At 46.4% G+C, this 21,028-nt stretch overlaps 1 protein-coding gene across 1 annotated transcript in view; it reads right to left on the bottom strand.

Moving 5' to 3' along the window:
• LOC138451817 (putative methyltransferase DDB_G0268948) overlaps nt 1–21,028 on the bottom strand; it is a 1,096,236-nt gene that overhangs the window by 327,350 nt on the left and 747,858 nt on the right. Inside the window, exon 4 of the mRNA XM_069604932.1 lies at nt 18,729–18,942. Within this exon, the coding sequence (XP_069461033.1) occupies nt 18,729–18,942 (214 nt within the window). The remainder of the gene's footprint in view (nt 1–18,728; nt 18,943–21,028) is intronic.

Consider the following 21,028-nt stretch of genomic DNA (forward strand, 5'->3'; position numbering starts at 1 on the left):
GGATGCGAGGGAGGGGTTTTATGACCCCTGCTATGGGTTCCCTTGGTAACCCAAGTCACACTCCTGTTTGATTGGATAGGTGACTGTCCCACCAGGACATCCACCCTGCTGTGTGATTGACAGCCAGGCTGTGTGAATGGGGGAAAACTGCATAAAAAGGAGGTCTCTGTGATTGGAAAGGCAGAGTCGCCACTGGAACGAAAGAACAACGAGGAGCTGACAGAAGAGGACCCCTACAATGACTGAACCGCCCGGTGAAGCTCTTCTGCAGGTCCGAATCTTCAAGCTCCAACAGCAGAGAAGATCTACCAGGAATCTTCTTGCCCTGAGCTGGTGGGACCAACCAGTTCACCAGAACTACAAGCCAGGACTCCCTCCTCTGGTCGAGTTTGCTGTACAGAGCTACAGTGAACCAGATAGCCAGGAGGGTCGGACCCTGCTTGGGTTTTAAAGAGCGCACCTTTTATTTGTTGCTTTGCTCTGTTGCTGGTTTCTTCCCTGGGCAGTGCAGGACCGTCCAGACTTCGTACTTCATGTCAGTCCGAGAGTCGCTTTAGGAACTGTGAGATAAGAGGATGAGTACCTGGCATCTATGCCCAAAAGTCTGGTGAGGGTGCGCCAGAATCGGGAGGTGAATTGCAAACCTCTATCGGACACTATAACAGAGGGCAACCCAAAAAGACAGAAAATGGATCGAAAAAACAACCTGGCTAGTGTCGGGGCGGTAGGGATACCGGTGCAAGGAATGAACCGCGCCATCTTGGTGAATGTGTCTACCACCAGCCATATCGTATCATGGCCTTGGATTTTCGGTAAGTCAGTGATGAAATCCATGGTAACCGTATGCCAGGGACGCGGAGGAATGGGTAAAGGTTGTAGCAGTCCTAAGGGGCGTCCCTTCCTGTTTTTACATTGAGCACAGATGGAACAGTTCAAGACATAGGTGGTTACATCTCTGCGCATGGTAGGCCACCAACACCATCTGTGCAACAATGCAAGAGTTCTTTTCTGCCCAGGGTGTCCGTTAATTGGAGCATCGTGTGACCACTCAAGTGCCTGAATACGGGTGTCCCGAGTGGAAAGGTACAACCTGTCCTGCATGAAAGGTAATCCTTCATGGAACGTTAAGTCCCATTCGTTGGTGTCATGGTCATGAAGGAGTACCCACTGGCGGATGGATTCAAGAAGGTCGACAGGAAGGGTACAAAGACAGATCACATGTTTGTCAAGCAGAGTCTCAGGAAAAACAGGAAGGGATACACCACCCGGCAAACGCGACAAGGCATCCGCCTTGCTGTGACCTGTACCGGAACGTTGCCGTATGAAATTGAAGGAAGAGAAGAACAAATGCCAGCGGACTTGCCGACTGTTCACACATTAAGGGTCGCTAGGTCCTGTAAATTACGGTGGTCAGAATACACTGTGATCTGGTGTTTGGCCCCTAATAAATGGTGTCTCCATACCTGGAATGCATCTTTGACTGCTAAAAGCTCTTTTTCGGTGACAGTATAGTGTTGTTCAGTAGCAGTGAATTTACGTGAGTGATAAGCAACAGGGTGCAGCAATCCCGTAGCAGGACAATTCTGGGACAGGACTGCTCCCAAAGCGAAAGAGGAAGCGTCTGCTTCCACCACAAAAGGTAGGTCAGGGTTTGGATGTTGCAAGATAGGGGCAGATGTAAAGGCAGCTTTCATTGTCTCGAATGCCTTGTCTTGTAACTGAGTCCATATGTAGGGTTCCTGTGGACTAGTAAGGCTAGTCAGGGGGGCTGCGATGGAGGAAAATCCTGCAATGAATCTCCTATAAAAGTTTGCAAACCCAAGAAATGATTGTAAGGCTTTGACTGTGGTAGGTACTGGCCACTTCAGAACAGCATCGACTTTAGCTGAAGTCATTACGAGACCCTTGTAAGTAATGTGGAACCCTAAGAATTCCACCTCTGTGACATGAAACAAACATTTCTCGGGTTTGTCAAACAGGGCATTGGTTCTGAGCCTGTGGAGTACTTCTTTGACATGGGTTACATGAGTTGCGGTGGATGAAGAATAGATTAGGATGTCATCTAGATATACTATGATGTATGCATCCATAATATCTTGGAAAATGTCATTTATGAATCTCTGAAACATCGCGGGGGCATTACAGAGACCAAAGGGCATGACGGTGTATTCAAACAACACATGTCTGGTACAAAAGGCCGTTTTCCATTCATCCCCTTGTTTTATTTGTACCAGATTGTAGGTACCCCTGAGGTCAAGCTTGGAAAAAATGACTGCATGAGTTAGGTTGTCCAGAAGTGGAGTAATAAGAGGGTATCGATTCTTTATAGTGATTTGGTTAAGGCGACGATAGTCCACACACGGGCATAAGTCGCCTTCCCTTTTGGGTACAAAAAAGATGGGACTCGCAGCGGGAGACTGGGATTGGCGAATGTGCCCGATCCTCAGGGCGGTGTGCAGGTATTGTTTCAGGGCCTGGTATTCCGTAGGGGATAAGGAATATATTCGACCGCAAGGTATGACAGCATCTGGAATGAGGTCGATGGGGCAGTCATACGACCGGTGTGGCGGGAGATGTTCAGCTCGTCTTTTATCAAAGACGTCAAGATAATCCTGGTACTCTATAGGAATACCAGAAACAGTGGCCCCCACGACAGGGCCTTGAGGTTCGCAATCCATAGCTTGCTCGTCATTAAGCTGGAGATGGGCCAATGCACCTAATACCTGCGAAGGAGAGGTCCCCGGATCAGTGGTCACCAGGCAGTGATTTTGGCAATAGTCGGACTCGAAAAACAATTTACCATATGTCCAGTCAATGACAGGATTATGAGTTCTTAGCCATGGGAGACCCAGTATGAGCCCAAATTGTGGGGTAGTAATTAGGTCAAATTAAAGGGTTTCTCTATGTGTTTCCTGAATGACTAGAGTCAAAGGTGCGGTTTGTTGTTTTATTGGACCTGATATGAGTGAAGACCCATCAACAGCTTGCACAGGTTCCGGTCGCCGCTTGTTTAATAGAGGAAGATTGAGAGAAGCGGCCAATGTTATGTCTACATAGTTACTCGTAGCCCCAGAGTCGATGGCTAAGCGTACTTGGTGATGAGTGCTGTCTACAGAAATCCGAAGGGCCTGAATATGCGAGGGACCGACGAGTCCTGAGACTGTTTCTGAGGAGGGGAGAGAAGGTGAACCCGTCTGATCCCCCTCATTTAGGGACGGGCTCTCTGAAAAACCGATGACTTAGGTTTGGGGCGTCGGGGGCATTCTCTGACATAGTGGCCATTCAGGCCGCAGTAGAAACATGCATTGGAGGACCTACGTCGCTCTCTTTCTGAGGCTGTAATAGGACTGCGAATACCACCTATCTGCATAGGTCCGCCCTGAGCATTGTTGGTTGGCAGGCTGGCTGAGAAGGGCACAGACTTCCCGGTCTCGTGTCTTCTCTCGGCCCTTCGGGCATCCACTTGCAGGGATAAATCCACGAGTTCGGGGTACTGGTCTGGTAAGGATGGTATTACCACTAATGCATCTTTCATAGCATCATTGAGACCACGATAAAACACCACAGCCTTTTTGTTTTCTGGCCATGCTGTCTCTACCGACAGCTGGTTGAAACGGGTAATATAGTCGACCAGTGTTGTCTTACCCTGGCTCAATTCAAGGAGTTCTAAGTCCTGAGCCTGTGCTTTATGCCTGGTATCAAAAACCCTGGTCATTTCCGTGATCAATAGGTCGAAATCATATAGCACAGGACTATTGGTCTCAAGTGATGGGTTGGCCCAGGCGGCAGCTATTCCCCCCAAGTGTGAAAGTGTAAATGCTGCCTTCGTAGTGGAGTCTGGGAAGGCCTGTGGGCAGCACAGGAAGTGGAGCTTACACTGATTTATGAAGGTTCGGAACTTCCGGGGATCGCCCTGAAACTTCTCGGGAGGGGCCAAGGGAAAAGGAGTTGGGACATAAACAGGCGTAGGGTTTGGAGCAGGAACAGGTGGGGCCCCCTGGGGGGGCATCCCCAAACTCAGGGTCAGGGGGAAGCGCATGACATTCGCTCTGTATCGTGTCCAGCCGCTGATGGATGGCGGCTGTAGCGGCTGACATGTCTGCTCTAAGGACTGTGATGGCTTGGACCAAAGCAGCCACCTGGTTCCCGGCAGCGGTATCCATAACCAAGGCAGAAAGGCTTCTCAGTCTGTCACGCCGAGATTACTGCGATGTCTATGGACACCTCCGTCCCCAAGCACCGGTCAGGGAGAAACAAAAGAATGCTCCCTAACCAGTTATTGAGACCACAGGTGCACAAGAGGCAGGAGCGCGGGTATCAGATAGCTGCAAGGGAAGCAGGTTAGGAAATCGTGAATACAAGGTCAATAATCATGAAGGGCAATAGTAGGAAGGGAGTAAGAACAGCACCTACCAATGTTGCAGTGTGAGGAGGGAGCGGGCAGTCCACAGGTGGTGGAGGATAGTAGAACACCCAGAGGAGGGCGGGTAGCCTGGTTCCCCTTGATGGAAGCACCTGATGTAGCGCACAGCGTTCAAAGGACAGAGTCCACAAAAGCAGAACGGTATCCAGAGGCAGTCCTAAATCCGTGAGCCAAAGATCCAAAATCCTGAGGGGCAAAAGTTCTAAAACACCAAATCCGAGGTACAAGCGAAGGCAGTCCGGTAATACGGAGCACAAGGTCAAAATCCAAGAAAACAGAGTTCTAAGCAACAAATCCAAGGGAAAAAACGAAAGCAGTCCAATTCCAGAAACTCAAGGTCTAATAGCCAGAAGAACGGGATCCAAGCAAAACGAAACGCCACTCGAACACTGTTGATCAGCTGAGAAGTGGTGTAGTTCGTGATCAGTGTTCCTTTATGCCGGAGACCGGATCATGTGACCGCATCTCCATCAGGTCACATGGGCGGCATGGCATGTCACGTGATACAGAGGAGCAGCAGGCGGCAACAGGATTTGTTGGGTGAAATCTCGTAGTATCACGTGACCGGTATCGGATGGCGCGTGACCAGGAAGTAGTGACAGCGTTTCCTGATCCACCCCATCGCCATCGGGGCCACAATCGCCAGGAGCCTGATTGATGTTTTCCCAGCGCGGAACTCCGCGCGTGGTGAATTCTGGAGAAGCGAACCCACGTAGAACGTCTGGAGCAGGTATCAAGCGGAGTGGTCTGGGTCGTACGTGTGGGTGTCATGACAATTACTGGATCCCGGAAATACCGGGATCCAGTAATACCGCTGTTTTTTGGCAGAGGGGTGTCCGACTTATCCCCAGCTCTAAGCTGGAGGTAAATCAGGCAACCCACAGGCAAAATTGGAGTATGCCAATCTGGGTACGCGCCAGTAAGCAGAATTACTGGCACGTTTATGCCGGACCAGCATACTTTTAATGAGGCCCAAAGGCTTTTTGGAGATCAATAAAAGCTAAATAGATTTATGTATTTATTTATTTGTAGAGCGATTAATCCCATGGGCGTCAAAGGGCTTCCACATATGAAACTGTAATAGGACTAACAAAGCACAAAAGGAGCAGCGAATCAGAGAGTCAGTCATCTGCAAGTCAAACAATTTTTGTAAAATCTGAAAGATTGATCAGTGATGGATATGCCTCTTCTGAAGCTTACTTGGGCTTTTGTCAATATATTCGGTTCCTCTGCCCATTTCTATACTCTAAACAAAAATTATGTTAGAATAGATTTTAGCCAAGGATCCTTTGTAGGTATGTCCCGTTTCACCAGCGCCTCATCTATAGTGTTGATTTTGTTGGAACATGTAGCCAAAAACTGAAATCAAATAACTGGGTCACTCTTAAACAGATCCACTGGCTAATTATTATGTGTGCCAGGGTCTTTGCTTTTGTGTTCAGATTTTGACGATTTTTGTATCTCTTGGCATTTAAAAACGAAAGAAATGTCACCCAAATTAAGCTTTCCTTTAGACAAACAAACAACCCCTATTGTGGTGTGTTTATTAATAGGCTCATGTGATCTATCAAACGTATATAATGTCTAGAATTGTTCAATCCCGTTCATTTAACTGATGTTGTTCCCAAAGTTATCCTGATCAGGGCTAGTGTCTTTGGTTACAATATGCCAAATGTCCAATTAGTGTTTTGTTTGTGCTGCAGTATGAAGGATTTTTGGAAATTTTGGAAAATATGAGAATATTTTGACTGCTTTCTGGAAGCCAGTCCTTTGTACCTCTTTTTGTTCTGCTACAACATTCCTTTGAAACATTTTAATTCCTCTATGATTCTTTCTGCTCTTCTGTGTTCACTGTTAAGCCACATTGCCCTGCCGTTATAAACATTTACCTTGAAGGCCAATGTTTAAGATACATGTGTACGAGAAGCAGTGACCGACCTCTCACAGAATTGCAGTGGAAGATTAGTAGTAAAATCTTCTGAACAAGCTTCGAAGAGTGGTAAGTGTTTTTGATATAATTCTGATAAGGTATGCGGTTTATTAATTACAGACGATCTCAAAGCCCTCAGATTACTTGATACTGCTATATTCACTAAATGGCTTACCCTACCTACATACTTGTGTGTTATATTATTTAAATGAATGCCTAAATTTAAGGTGGAAAGGCCACACTCCAAACCTTCTACAATGTTTAATGACTTAATAGTATTCCAAGCCACAAGATTAAATAAAACATAATAAGGTTTTGTCTTGTTACATTTCTGCACATAGTACAAGCTGAGCTATCTTCTATGTTCATTGCATGCTTTTAAAACCTGGGATGAAATAACTGCAGCTACTGAGTCAGCTAGGGGGTAATTGCAAGGGGGTTTGCTGGTTCGGAGATCTGATATAACCCAAACTTCAATGTCAAGAAAGCTATCATATGAGAGTGAATTGTAAGATTTGAATTAGAAATGTAGGTCTCCCAAGCACACTATGAATCCTTGCTTCATTTTATTAGACTGGTTGCTCATTTAGCTATTTGGTTGATAAAAGCTTTTTATTGACATGTGGTTAGGTCTCAAATAAGTGATAAAACATAGTTGGAACCCCCTCCTTTCCTTTCAACTTAAGAAAGGAAGCTAATGAACTTGAGAGGTCTAACTCTAACATTTTGTAGGTAGTCTCTAAGTTTATTATGATCAATATAATAATGAGAAAACGTTGGGTGGCCATCAGTAGAAACACTCAGTTTAGAGGAAATTATAAGATGTACCTGCATTTCTCTGCCAAACCCAGTGTGGATTTGTCAGAGAAAATTGGGAGACCTTTTCCATAGGTAAGAGCTTAGGATTTGGGTCTGGTTACCGTTGATGTGGAAGTGTGTGACAGGACTTCAGAGGAGAACTTAGTTGTGGTTTGGTTAGTGTTTCTGTGCTAGCAGCTAGGCATATGGCAGCCATCGGGGAGTGAGGGTTGTGTATGTAGTTGGTTACCCTCTCCTTAGTTGTTTACTCTGTTTAGGGGTGTAGGCCTTACAAGGTGAATGGGAGCCCTCCAATTCACACATGAGAGAAAATACAACCCGTTAGGAAAAAAGGACCAGCACACCTTCTGCAAGCAGAACAAGGTTTAATCGCACAACAATGAAACCATGTGACAGCAACAAACTCTACCAACACGGAGCACACTGCCAAATCCAAACAAGACAGTAGGTTTCAAAAACAGATGCCATCACTTGTGACGTAGATTACATAGGTAACAAATCCATGAAGCTGGTTGGTGTGACCCTATACATAGGCAGCCTGCTCCATAAGCAATTCCAGGCCATTAGTCCCGACTGCTGCTGTCCATCTTCTTCCACGTGGGGCTGACTCCTCTTCACCTTGGGCTGTTGATGGTGTGATTGGCTACACACTTACAATTTGTCACCCCACCAATTCCTCAAGTGATATGCACCGGGTACTGAGGACATGAGTGCAGTGAATACTCTGAGGTCACAATAATTTCTCAAACGATGTAAACCCTTTGCTTAATCACCTTCCCTTCCCACCTGGGCATGGATTTGAAGCTCTCCCCCTTGGCACCTCGCAGCACAAATAACCAGGATCAAAGGCTGAGGTCACCCACTGCCTTCCTTTGATCAACCTAATCAATTTATCTGCTGACAGTTCTACGGCCAGGGGCCAGGTCTTGCTGATGTCATCAAATGCTTGGGCCTTGATAACTCAAGTTCTGGGATGGTGAGGGCTTAAAGCCCTCGACCACCTACCCATGGGATAATTCTCTAAGGGGTGATCTGTGCCTTCCCTCGGCTTTGCAGAGCACATTCCTTCCGGGTTACATGCACTAAAGATAAGAACAATGGAGAGTTGTATACCCCGTGTATAGTGACCTTCTACATAGCTGCCTGGGTTGTGAACCCAAAAACGCGCAGACCCCACTGTTCCCTGGGACTGGGCTGGGCGCAGTAAACATTGAGGCAGCACTAGGCCTCAATTTCAAGAGGGCTGTTAGTGCCAGGCTTGGTTCCTTTGTTTGCCGTCCTTTGGCGGGCTTCTGCACAGAAGCCCTCCTTAGGCGCCTGAGTTTCTGGGTGGGCAGGATGTGAGGGAGGGGTTTGAGGCTCCCTGCACAGGGTCTCCTTGGAGACCCAAGTCGCACTCTTGTTTGATTAGCTAGGTGGCTGCCCTGCCAGGACAGCCATCCTGCTGTGTGATTGACAGCCAGGCCATGTGAATGGGGGATTTGGTGCATAAAAAGCCAGTCTCTGTGACTGGAAGGCAGAGTCGCCACTGGAATGAGAGAACCAACGAGAACCTGAAGGAAGACGACTGCTGCAACTACTGGACACCCGTTGAAGCCTTGCTGCAGGTTCGAATTGCCTGAAACTTCGACGACAGAGGAGATCTGCAAGGAATCTTCTCCCCTTGAGCTTGGTGGGAACAACCAGCTTGCCAAACACCAGACACCGGACCTCATCCTTGTCGAATTTGCTGTGCATCGATGTAGTAGATCGGATAGCCAGTGGGAAGAGAACCAGTTTGGGTTTTAAGGGGGGCACATTTTATTTGTCGTTTTGCTCCGCTGCTGGCTACTTCCCTGGGCAGTGCAGGACTCTCCAGCCGTCCTCCTTCTTGTCCCCACAACGGAAGCTTCAGGAACCGTGTGCCTGCAGGAACTCCCAGGAACAACTTCCTCAGCTACAGCATTCTTCTTCTTTAAAGGTACTGTGCAAATTTGGTCGTTCATCCGTCCAACCACAGTGAAAGTGCAGGAAATTTTTCACCTCTTCGAAGGCTTGTCCTTCTCTTGTATTTTTTTGTATTTTATTTATTTCTATAGCGCACCAGGCCCAGGGGCAACCGGGCGCAACTCTTAGATACAACATGATGAAAGCAGGCAGGGCAGTACTTACAAGGTTTACAGGTATATTACAAAGTTTACAAGCAATGTAATAACAATAAGAAGGCAAGGAGAATGTATATACAGGGGTACGTCAAAGTAAAGTTAAGCAGTAAGCCCAGTGTTAGATGTCTTGGGAGGACAGCCAAACTTTGGTATGGTGTTTGAATCTCAGAAAGGAAGGTTCTGCTCTCAGCTCATTAGGGAGTGAGTTCCATAATTTGGCTGCCATGATGGGGAAGCTGGTTCCACCTGATCTCTGGAGATTGAATCGTGGGATGGCAAGGCAGTTGGCTTGGGCCATTCTGCGTGGTCTAGTGGAGCTGTGGAGGTCAAATCTGTTAGCCAGGTAAGAGGGAGCATGGTTGTGAAGGCATTTATGGGTAAGAGCCAGAGATTTCAAGGAAATTCGGTGTGGTATTGAGAGCCAGTGAAGGTTACGTCTAGTGTCAGCTATGTGTTGGCGCCTGGGAATATTAAGGGCCGCTCTGATCGCATTGTTTTGGACAATTTGTAACTTATTTAAGTTACAGCGATTAGTGCCTAGGTAAAGGGCGTTGCAGTAATCAACCTTTGATAGTACAAGGGTCCTAGCCAGGGTCACACAATTAGCTATAGAGAGGAAAGGGGAACAGGCTGTAATAAGCTTACAAGTATAAGCCGCTGCGGATGAGACTGAATTGGTTTGTCTAGTCAAGGATAAGGTCGAGTCAATGTAGATCCTTAGGGTTTTTGTGTCCTTGGCAGTTAGGATAGTATTCCCATTAATGGTGAAGGACTTAAATGCAGGGTCAAGTTTGGTAAGTTTTTGTGGCGAACCAAGAATGAGGAGCTCTGTCTTTTCATCATTTAGACAGAGTCTGTGTTGAGCCATCCACGCTTGGATGACCTGGTAGATGACATTGATAGCGAGGGAGTCAGTAGTGTAGTCACCTGTGATAGGGATTAGTATCTGGGTGTCGTCAGCGTAATTGGTATAAGTGACACCCAGATAGTCCAGAATATCGAAAAAGGGGTTTAGTGAACACGTTATACAATGTGGGTGAGACAGAGGACCCTTGAGGCACGCCACAAGAGACAGATGCGGGTGGGGCGGCTGCTAGTGGAGAGAACACGCGCATTGATCTATTGTCTAGGAAGGAACTAATCCAGGTTGTAGCTTTGTCTAAGAAGTGTGCCGCTGATTTGAGGTGGTGACAAAGAATTTCATGATTGACAAGATCAAAGGCCGCCGAGAGGTCCAGAAGAAGTAATAGCGCAAGTTTGCCTTTGTCTTTTAGATCTTCAATCTGAGTTTTTAAATCGATAAGGGCAGTTTCAGTGCCGTGGCGTGGCCGAAACCCTGATTGCCTAAGTCCCAGAAGTTTGTTTGATTCAAGGTAACCTTGAATTTGTAGATAAGCAGCTCGGTCGAGGATTTTTAGTAGAAATGGGACAGTAGTGATTGGCCTGTAGTTTGTGGGTATGCTGGGGTCCAAGGTAGGTTTTTTCAGGAGAGGGATGACCCACGCATCCTTTAGGTTGTCAGGTACAATCCCAGAACTAAAGGAAGAGTTGATGAACGTAGTGATGAATGGTGCTAGGTCATGAGCTGCTTCCTTAATAATGGGTGCAGGACAAAGGTCGCCTTGACAGTTGGATGGTTTAAGGCTAGCGATGATCTTTTCCACTTCAGAAATGGAGAGTGGAGAGAAGCTAAAAGGAGTCAGAGAATCTGGGATGGAGTGGTTTAGGGTAGGTATAAGGTTAGGTTGAGGGTTGGATTGTAGGCTGGTTTGTTTGTTGTTGATTTTAATTTGGAGAGTGGCAATCTTGCCTAGGAGAGCCTCTTGGATTTTGGTGCACCAAGTGCTATCTTTGGTGCAGCTGTCTGGTGCAGTAACAGGAGTTTCAAGTTCTTTTAGGATTTTGAACAATTCTTTGGTGTTGGACTTGGCTTGTTCGATGCGTTTATCTTTTTTGCCTGGATTATGGCTTCCTTGTAATTAAGGGTGGCCAGGAGTAGACACGATTTGTTGGCTGGAGAGTGGTTGCTTTTCCAATGTGATTCCGCAATTTGTTTTTCTTTGCGCAAGGTTCTAAGCTGGGGTGTGAACCAGGAGTTCAGGTGGGCTCGAGGTTTGGATTTTCTCAGTTTAGATGGGGCGATGGTGTCTAAGGCTTTTTGCATAGCGCGGTTAAAGGTGTCAACCAGTGCCGTGGGGTCGGAGCATGTGTGAGCCTGGTCATTGAGAGCAGGGAGGAGGAGTGGGATGAGTCTGTCGCGAGTGATGTCACGTTTATTACGAGTGGCCGTAGCAGGTGAAATGCTAGGAGGGGGGCTGACCGGTTTGGACTGGATGTTAAACGTAATTAAATTGTGGTCAGTCCATGAACACTGTTGGTTGGAGGTGATATTGATGGGACAATTGTGGGCGGCTAGCCAGTCAAGGGTTCTGCCCTTGGCGTGGGTAGGTTGGTTTATGAACTGTGTGAATCCTGCATTCATAAGCATATTATCAATAGTCATGGCAGCAGTGTCCTTGGGGTCAGAAAGGCCTAGGTTGAAATCCCCCAATATCGTGGCTTGGGAATTGGTTTTGGTGTTGAGAGTGATGATGTTAGAGAGGTCCTCAGCGAAGGTGGATAACGGGCCAGGTGGCCGGTAAAGTAGATGGAAGGTGATAGAATGGTTAGGGGTAATGGCTAGTTTAGCTGTCAGTGCTTCCAAAGCGGAAAAGTGGTGCGCGGAAGAGAGGTGGAAGTTTAGAGCATTTTTATGGATAATGGCAATGCCACCACCTTTGGACTGATTAGAATTACGGTCATGTCTGATAATGTTATAACCTCGAGGGATGGCTAGGTAGAGTAGTGGGCCTGAGGCTGCGTGAAGCCAGGTTTCGGTAATTGCTATGAAGTCGAGGTCGAGGATGAGGTCAGCCACTTCAAGGGCGTGAGCCGTGAGTGATCTGGCATTGATTAACGCATCCTTGATATTGCTCATGTTAGGGAGGTAAGAGTGAAGTGGTGAAGGGTTAGGCGTAGGTGTGGACGGTGTGCAGGTCCGTGGCAGTTTGTTAAGATGCGCCGAATGATGGGAGGCGTGAGTGAGTCGAGAGCCAAGTCTGGCATTTCTCAGGGTGATAGAGCATGGTATGTTTGGTAGAGGTCTAGATACAAAATGTTGGATCCAAAGGGCTGGGTTGTTGAGGTAAAGGTTGGTGTGGTGAGCGAGGGAGGGCATAGTTATGGTGTGGTATGGATGTGGGTAGTGGAGGGGGGCTGTGGTGTGGTTGAGTATGGTCCCCCAAGAGTACCGTATAAGGAGGAGAAGGGTGGGCAGTAATCTTGTGAGTAGGATACTGTGAGTGTACATAGGCGAATCTGTGGCTATTAGGCTGTTGGTGAGCAGATGGTCTGATAGTGACTATGTGGGCTGTTAGCGACCGTAGGGGCAATACACTCAAGGTAGTCTGTTAGCGACCATAAGGCACAACACAGTTAGAGTGGGCTGTTAGCGACCATAAGGCACAACACAATTAAAGTGGTCTGATAGCGACCCTAAGGCACAACACAATTAAAGTGATCTGATAGCGACCGTAAGGCACAACACAATTAGAGTGGTCAGTTAGCGACCATAAGGCACAACACACTTAGAGTGGTCAGTAAGCGACCATAAGGCACAACACAATTAGAGTGGTCTGATAGCAGCCATGTGGACTGTTAGAGACCATGATGCACCAGCCTATCAAATGGAGTTAAATAACTCCATGCGACACACAACTGAAAATGGCAGGCTGAGGTTGCACGCCGCACATTAGCAGGAGGATGCAAGGTAACATGCGGTGGGGCACTAGGACAGCTAGATTTGCAAATCACAGTAGGTGCAGGGAAGCATATTTCAGCACGAGCGGTGGGGCACTGGAACATAACGAGTCGAAGATCACATGATTACTAGCAATATGAGAGCAGAGGGGTGCACATAGGCTATGCGAGCTGAATACTGTAATCAACAACAATATCATGATTTACACTGTACTTCCATGGTGCGCGAGGCGGAATACCTGCCTGAGGCGGAGTATGATGCGGGTAGAGTCTCGAGAGAGTCAGTGGGTTGGGGGCGGGCGTAGCGCCACAGGGCTCTTAGTGATAGTGGTTGGGGTTAACAGGATAACAGGTGCGTCGTTCACAGTGTTAGATTGCAGGTATAGAGGTAAGCATTCACTTACTTACAAGATGAGGGGCAGTTCGGGCAGCGTGTCTAGCCGACGGCTTAGACAGGCTCGTGCCTTACTATGTGTGCCTTAGTTGTGTAGCCGGCTCTCGCCTTCCGGTGCTCTGCGCACCAGGAAATAGCAGCAGCGGCCAATCGTGGCCTTCCCAGCGTCGGCCTTCGTTGCTAGGCAACCAGGACGCCGGCCATTTTGTTACAGTGTTCGGAATCGGCTTGCATCGATTCAGCTAGTTAAGGGGTTGCTGGAACGGATGCTTCGTTGCAGATGATCTCTAGGACACAGGATGGGGCAATGTGTCTGATTTCAACTTACATTAGAGTGAGCATGCTGCAACACTTCATTAGAAGTAGTCCTTCGGTGCCTCGGACCTCTGGTGCTGGCATGAGGAGCGGAGGGGGTGGGCTCCTGCCCATCCGGCCTCCGGGAATCAAAATGGATGTGGGCGCTGGCAGGCTCGTGATATTTATAGGTCCCTTGGTTGTGTAGCCGGCTCTCGCCTTCCGGTGCTTTGCACACCAGGAAATAGCAGCAGCGGCCAATCGTGGCCTTCCCAGCGTCGGCCTTCGTTGCTAGGCAATCATGACGCCGGCCATTTTGTTTCGGTGTTCGGAATCGGCTTGCATCGATTCAGCTGGTTAAGGGGTTGCTGGAACGGATGCTTCATTGCAGATGATCTCTAGGACACGGGATGGGGCAATGTGTCTGATTTCAACTTACATTAGAGTAAGCATGCAGCAGCACTTCATTAGAAGTAGTCCTTCGGTGCCTCAGACCTCCTGTGCTGGCATGAGGAGCGGAGGGGGTGGGCTCCTGCTCATCCGGCCTCAGGGAATTTGCTTTAAATAACTTTTCCTCCGACCAACTTCATTTTGAACTCTTGGCAAAGACTTAACCGCTAACTACTTTGAACTGTGTGATCCTCTGCAAAGAATCTGAATCATTACCATTTGCCCAGACCTATTGACTTGAATCGTAGTTGTAGTAGTCTTTTCTAGATTGCCCTGCCTATAACTTGTTGGTCTTATTGATTTTGGATAACCTTGTCTTTTCTCTCTTTTAAATTGCTGGAGTGCCATTTTGCTTACACTTCATTTTGAGCTTAACTTGTCCAGAATTGATTGGGTGTTGTTGTAGTATATTAAGACTGTGATTTTCTGCTGCTTTATGACAGTGAACTGTTTTATAAATGATGGTGTAAATAAATGTATATTGTTTTTCTCAGAAACCTTGAATCAGTGTTTGTTTGAACAATACTAATTGTTGTCCTTTGTGCAAACTCTTGTACTGCTCACTTTACTCTTGAGATAAGTCTGGCTGCTCAGCCATCACTACCACTTTACTGTGTAGTACAGGCTTGTACCAAAGGTGAAATTGTACTTACACTTGTAGTCTTAATTGTGTGTGGTGTTCCCAAAGGGTATTGCATATGATTCTGCCTAACATCCGTGTATGTGTTACTGTGAAGAAAAGCTGAATGTGCATTTTCATAGAGAGACACAGATCAGAGAGATAGGGTTAAGCAAAAAGCCACAGAGTGATGCAATGAGAGGATGCACATTGTGGAGTGTTGCAGCATAAGGAAGAGTATAGTGTCATAAGCCATGCAGTATAAGGACGTAAATTAGCTAAATGGGGTAATGAGGTGCTCAAAAAGGCCAAGTGTGGTGATTAGAATGGTGGGCTTGACCACACAAGGCACCTCTCTAAATCGGCTATGACTCCATGTGGGGGAGATCATGTGTGTGAACGGGCAGAGAGGGTCAATGGAAGTGAGGATGGCATAAACCCAGTGTGCTGATACAGAGAGATGCAGCATAAAATGGTACATACAGTAGTTGGTCAGGCTATTTTAATTCCATCCCCCTAAACATATTCCTCACTTGTGCGTCGTTCCAGTGACCCCACCCACCGGTCCTATGCGTTGTCATCAACAACAATTAATTTGTGGTCTTCTATTTTGCCTCTTGTTAATCGACTTGTGTGGGGGACTTTCCCTATATCCACCTACCCCTCGCAACACCCCACCTCATACTACCGTTACACACACACACATATACACACACACGCATACACTTGAACACACACGTACATATTAAATAAAAACAAAGTAAAAAGTTGACTATCAAGAGTCAAAGTAGGAGATCACCATAAAGCCTCCCCCCTTGAACCTATGTCTCCCTTCCCGGTAACACATGGACATGCCTCTTGCATGATGCTCAGCTCAGTGCTCCAGTGATAATCAGTGTGGCACAGAGAAGCAGAAGAAGGGCTTCAGTGGAACATGTGGAACCAGGATATGGTGTACACTTACAGATCTACCCCCACAACCAGAATTATTTCTGAGACTTCCAATGACATCCAAATAGATGTCCTCTACCTAACTAAGCTGGTCAGAGAGAGAGCAATGAGAACCCGCAGCACACAGCACAGAATGCCACCCCAATTCATCCCTCGCTCCTTACCTTTTCTGGGATCCCGGGCAAGCACAACTTTCTGTTGAAGCCATGGAAATGGAAGAGGGATGCCGAGTGGAGCTCTGCCTTGCATTTCCACGTCAACCCTGTCTAATCCCGGCCGCTGCTGCAAACGAAGCAGCAAGGCCAGTTTTTTTCTTTTTCTTTTGCTACTAGCACCTCGAGGGTTTGCCTACGGGTGCTAATAGTGAAGCCTGCAGAACAAAGGATTATTGCTAAATTATAGTGATCTGAGCAGAGCATTTTGAGCTGTTCGACCAGCACCTCCAAATGCACTGCAAAGTTCGCCATGATTACTTACAGAGACCTACATACCTAGTAACTGTTTCTAATGAGGCTACACTATGTGTAATCTATTATTCACACACATAGACAGAATGTTAGAAAGGGTAAAATGGCTTCTGTTCAGCCTGATGGACGGAAGGTTTTTTTATGCCTTTTAGAAATGTTATTTGTGGAAACACATAAGGCCCAAATGAAACAAAAAAATGCAGTGTAATGCAGCATAAAAGGAGAAGGCAAATAAATATGTATAGACATAAGGAAACAAAACAAATCCTTTCAAGCAACATTCAGCACAGCTCTAGCAGTCGATAAAGCAGGCCTTTCAGCAGGATGCAGTGGTCATGCCTGAAAACGCAAAGATTGTCACCAGGGCTCCTCCCTTGAGTGTACTTTCTTTAGTCTGGTGGCGAGTGACCACACGCTCATACGAGCCAGAGATTAAAAGGAGTGGGTGCTTGTCTTAGTATTTGTAATGTGGCAGCCATCATGGAATGACATGTCTGAACAGTAAGAGATGTGTAAATGACATGGAATAAGCAGTGAACAAGGCAGGTATGAGATGCAACACTATCACATTTGCAATTAATCAGTAGTATTGGAGAAAAGCTAAATCATTTTCAAATGTACATTTTTGCTAACTTTTCAAATAAACTCTTTTAACATTCGATTGCCAGTGTCATCTCCTCAGCTCAAGGCATGTGATTGGTGCAGAGAGGATTTTAACAGTGGTGCTTTGTGAATATTCCTCTTGCGCTTTGTGAAGTTTGTAAATGAGGAGATGGCATTCCCCTTGAAGTGATCTTACCGGCTCAGAAAGTATATATTTATTAAAGGTCCACATTGATGTTATATGATAAGTCATGTGTAGCGCGCCTGTACACAAGTGTTTCATCGGGCTGCTCACTCACTTTCTTCGCCTTTCCTCTGGGTTGATGCCTTTGCCATAGAGCTGTGTATTGAGGACTTTTCCTTTTTTTTGATTGAGTAACTTAGTTGATGTTTTTTGGGCCAAGTGACTGGGGGATGCGCAAGACAACGTAATGCAGCTCACGTAAAAAAAAAAAAAAAAAAACATCAAGATTGTGAGCACAGAGACAAAAGTTAGCACTTAAAAGCAACTCTGAAAAGCCTCTCCCTAGCGTACACACTACCATTGCCTCCATTACTATAACATAGATTTCACCAGTATGCATCACAGAGCACCTGACTGGCAGCAGGGTCCCTTCTCTAATATGCATCTTCGAGAGCTCTCCCAGAGAGCTAAAGTTGTCTTTAGTTAGACAATACAACCAAGGGATTGCAACACACGGTTCAGAAAAGTGAATTTGTAGGCTTGGGCACATTACAGGTCCTGGCCCTAGTGATTCATGCTAGGGTTCGACGTGTTAGATGTGTTTTGCTGTACAAATATAAGCAATGTGCCTGGGTACAACTTAGTTATAGATCCTAACTTTGTGTAGCAGAGCAATGCCTTGTATTTTTCCACTTGTAGATTGGGCTAGAACAGATGCAACATCAAGAATGGCATTAAGTGTGAACGGCAGGAGCAACCATTCATGAACAGGTGCTAAATAGGCACCCTATTAGTCACAGCGCCATTTCTATTCCCACCCATCTCCCTGCATTATGACACAGTAAGGCATATTCCCAAACATGAATTTAATTTGCGTTAATTTCAGAAATGTACACATGGCATCTTACTCTCAAAAGTGGCCTGTGCATGTCAGGGGGCAGGGCAGCAGCATATAGGATGTGCTGGCCTGCTCCCTTGCAGACCTTATTGTCAGGAGTGCATTCCTGACCGGGTCCCAGCAGCCATTTGGTTACTGGGAGCACGTTTCACAGATACAAGCCCTAACAGGTACAGTCACTTTGAAATGTGAGAAAAAGAAATCTGCATTTCTATTCCTATCCGAGGGACAGAAATACAAGTGGAAAAGCAGTGGTTCATACCGATGCTGTCACACTTTAAGAAAATGTTGACAGGCACAGGACAGACACTGTCACGCAACACGCATCTCCTGTGCTGTTCCAAACAGGAGCTGGAGGATGTCTTGGTTTTATGTGTTTTTTAAAGTGCATCTCGTTTATGAGCACGTAATGCACTTGACAAGGCAAAGAAACACCCTCCGCTATGAGCAAATGCACAAAGCGAATAACCTGGGCATTGGAATGTGCTCATCCTACATTTGCACATTCAAACACACCTTAGGCATAAGGAGCATCTTTCTTTGCATCTCATCATGTGTGTCTAAGCTGCATATTTAATACAAGATCATTTCCCTCACCATTACTTTTAAAAACCTGAAAAGCTGAAATTTTGGGATGCCGAGACTTCAATCCTGACAATCATTATCTTAGTTCTGCCCCTAAAAGAAGAATCATTGCGTCCACAGGGCCACAAATGCCTTAGCAGCGATAAAAATGAAAACTGTATTTTCTCACCGCTACGAAGGTATCTGTTAGCCTTTGAGAGCAATCCTTATAACAAAGATCAAATTGTGGCAGTGGGCAGTAGAAAGCCAGGGAGCCGCCTGGTTTGAGGACGCGATCCACTTCCCTTAGAAATTCCTCAGTGTTGAACCAGTGGGCAGCTGCTGAAGCAGTAACCATGTCCACAGAATGATCTTGAAATGGGAGCTTCTCTGCTGGGGCAAGCCTAAAAAAGGAGACAAGAAATGAACAAACAACGCTTTTCAGATGCAAAATATTGGGATTGTATCAAACTCTACCCATGGCACGGCCTAAAAGAGGCTTTGGGCACCAAAGCGTAACATGAGCCACAGAGTCCCACCGACCCCGTCCTTCTGCTGCAAGGGGAAGACACAGGAAGCAGGGGGTCACCAAGATGGTTGTTAGGCAAAGTTTGAATGCAGTACCCTCTGGTACCACTACACACAACTAGGACTACAGGTGTAAGCAAAACCAACCTTTGGTATAAGTCTGTACCACACAGTTTTTGGTAGCGAGCTGAGCAGCCAGGGTTATCTCAAGAGGGAATATGAGCTTGTAGTGACGTTACACAGAAGTCTACAATCACACGTATTCAGATAAACACTTAAACTCAAGGTTTCTTGGTAAAACACTTCTTAATGTATTACATAGTTAGTTAGGAAACATTCACTAAAAGGAGGCAATCAATATCTCACAAAAATATACTACAATACTTCACACTAACCGGTTCTGAAACATTTACACTACTTTGAAGGAGGAGAAAAAATGGCATTCAGTGCATTTGAAGTAGGAGCAAAAAGGCATACATTAATAAAAATGACTATTACAGTTACTCTTAAACAGTGCAAATAGTTTGAGTTCACCAGAAGAGTTGATTCAATGCAATAGGTAGGCCAAAATTAATGGACTAGTGTCTTGTATAGGTAAAAACGGTTCTGGTATTTAAACGGAAAAGTCTTTGCCACGGTTCTCTGAAGTAGTTCACGGAAGAAAGGTTCATATGTCAGGTCACAAGCTGACTAGGCCTGCAAGTTGCTAAAGTTCTACAAACTTTCGCGGTGAGAGGTAAGTTCTCTCGGTCAGGTTGTCACAGTACTTTATATTGTAGAAACAGATGCAGCTGAACACTTCTGTTCCTGGCAGTTCCTGCAGATCTTGCTGTTCCTGAGCCCCAGTCATGTGGACAAGAGGGAGGACGTCGGGGGACTCCTGCACTACATGGGGACTGGTCACAAAGCTGGCAAACTGGCAATTCTTCGATTCCGGTAGCTGTCTTCAAGCACACAAGCTGGTGTCCTTCTCCCTGGTTATTCGGTTTCCAGCAGCACTCTGAGGAAAATACAACCAGCTCCGAGAATGGTGTCCAGGTGGTTTACGAGTTGATTGGTCCTACCAACTCAAAATAAGAAGTAAGACGTCCTTGCAGGGCTTCTCTGTCGAGATGAACTTGGCAATTCGGACCTGCAGCAGGGCTCCACTGGCAAACCAACGGTCCAATAGTTGCAGCAGCCGTCCTCTTCCAGCTCGTCTTCGGTTCTTTCGTTCCAGTGGTCGACTCTGCCTTCCAAGCCAAGAGACTCGCCTTTTAAACAGTTTTCTTCCATTAATTCCAGCCTAGCTGCCACTCACCAAGCTGGGTGGCTGTCCTTGCCGGACAGTCAGCCAGCCAATCATGCCAAGGTGCATGTGGGTCTCCTAGGAGACTAACCACAGGGTGTTTCTGGCACCTCCCTCATTTCCTTCCCACCCCAGGTACTCAAGCGCCATAGGCGGTCTTCAGTCCTGAAGCCCGCCAAAGGCATAGAAACAAAGGGACCAAACCTGGTTTGGCACGCAGAGACAATCTCTAGAAGGACCTTTCCAAAAAGAAATGGCAAAAAAGGAAGACCGGGACCTGTTTAAACAAAGGGGGTTTAGCCACCACCTGGATAAACATGGCTCCCGCGATTTTTAGCTACCGGTGTTCACGGTCGGGAAAAATCATGGTAGTTTGTTGTAAAACCACTGCCACCAGCCATTTCGATAAAAAAGGGTAGCATTTGACTGCTACATGAGTTTCTAGATATAGAGGATACTATGTAACCCCTCGTGCACTCTATTGTAAGATAGTGTGTGCTGGGTCTAGGAATTTAAAAAGACTAGTAAAGTCAATTTAACTTTACATTCTCTGGGAAACAGTAGTTTATCCCATGAAAAGATGATGCCTATGGAGTTATCTAAAACGGTGTGCAGTCATTTTTTAGAATGCAATATTTTCGAATGCCAAAATGTCGAAAATATTTAGTTGAAAA

The sequence above is a fragment of the Ambystoma mexicanum genome, chromosome 1p (genome assembly GCF_040938575.1).
Source record: "Ambystoma mexicanum isolate Mex_15411 chromosome 1p, UKY_AmexF1_1, whole genome shotgun sequence".
Classification (NCBI taxonomy): domain Eukaryota; kingdom Metazoa; phylum Chordata; class Amphibia; order Caudata; family Ambystomatidae; genus Ambystoma; species Ambystoma mexicanum.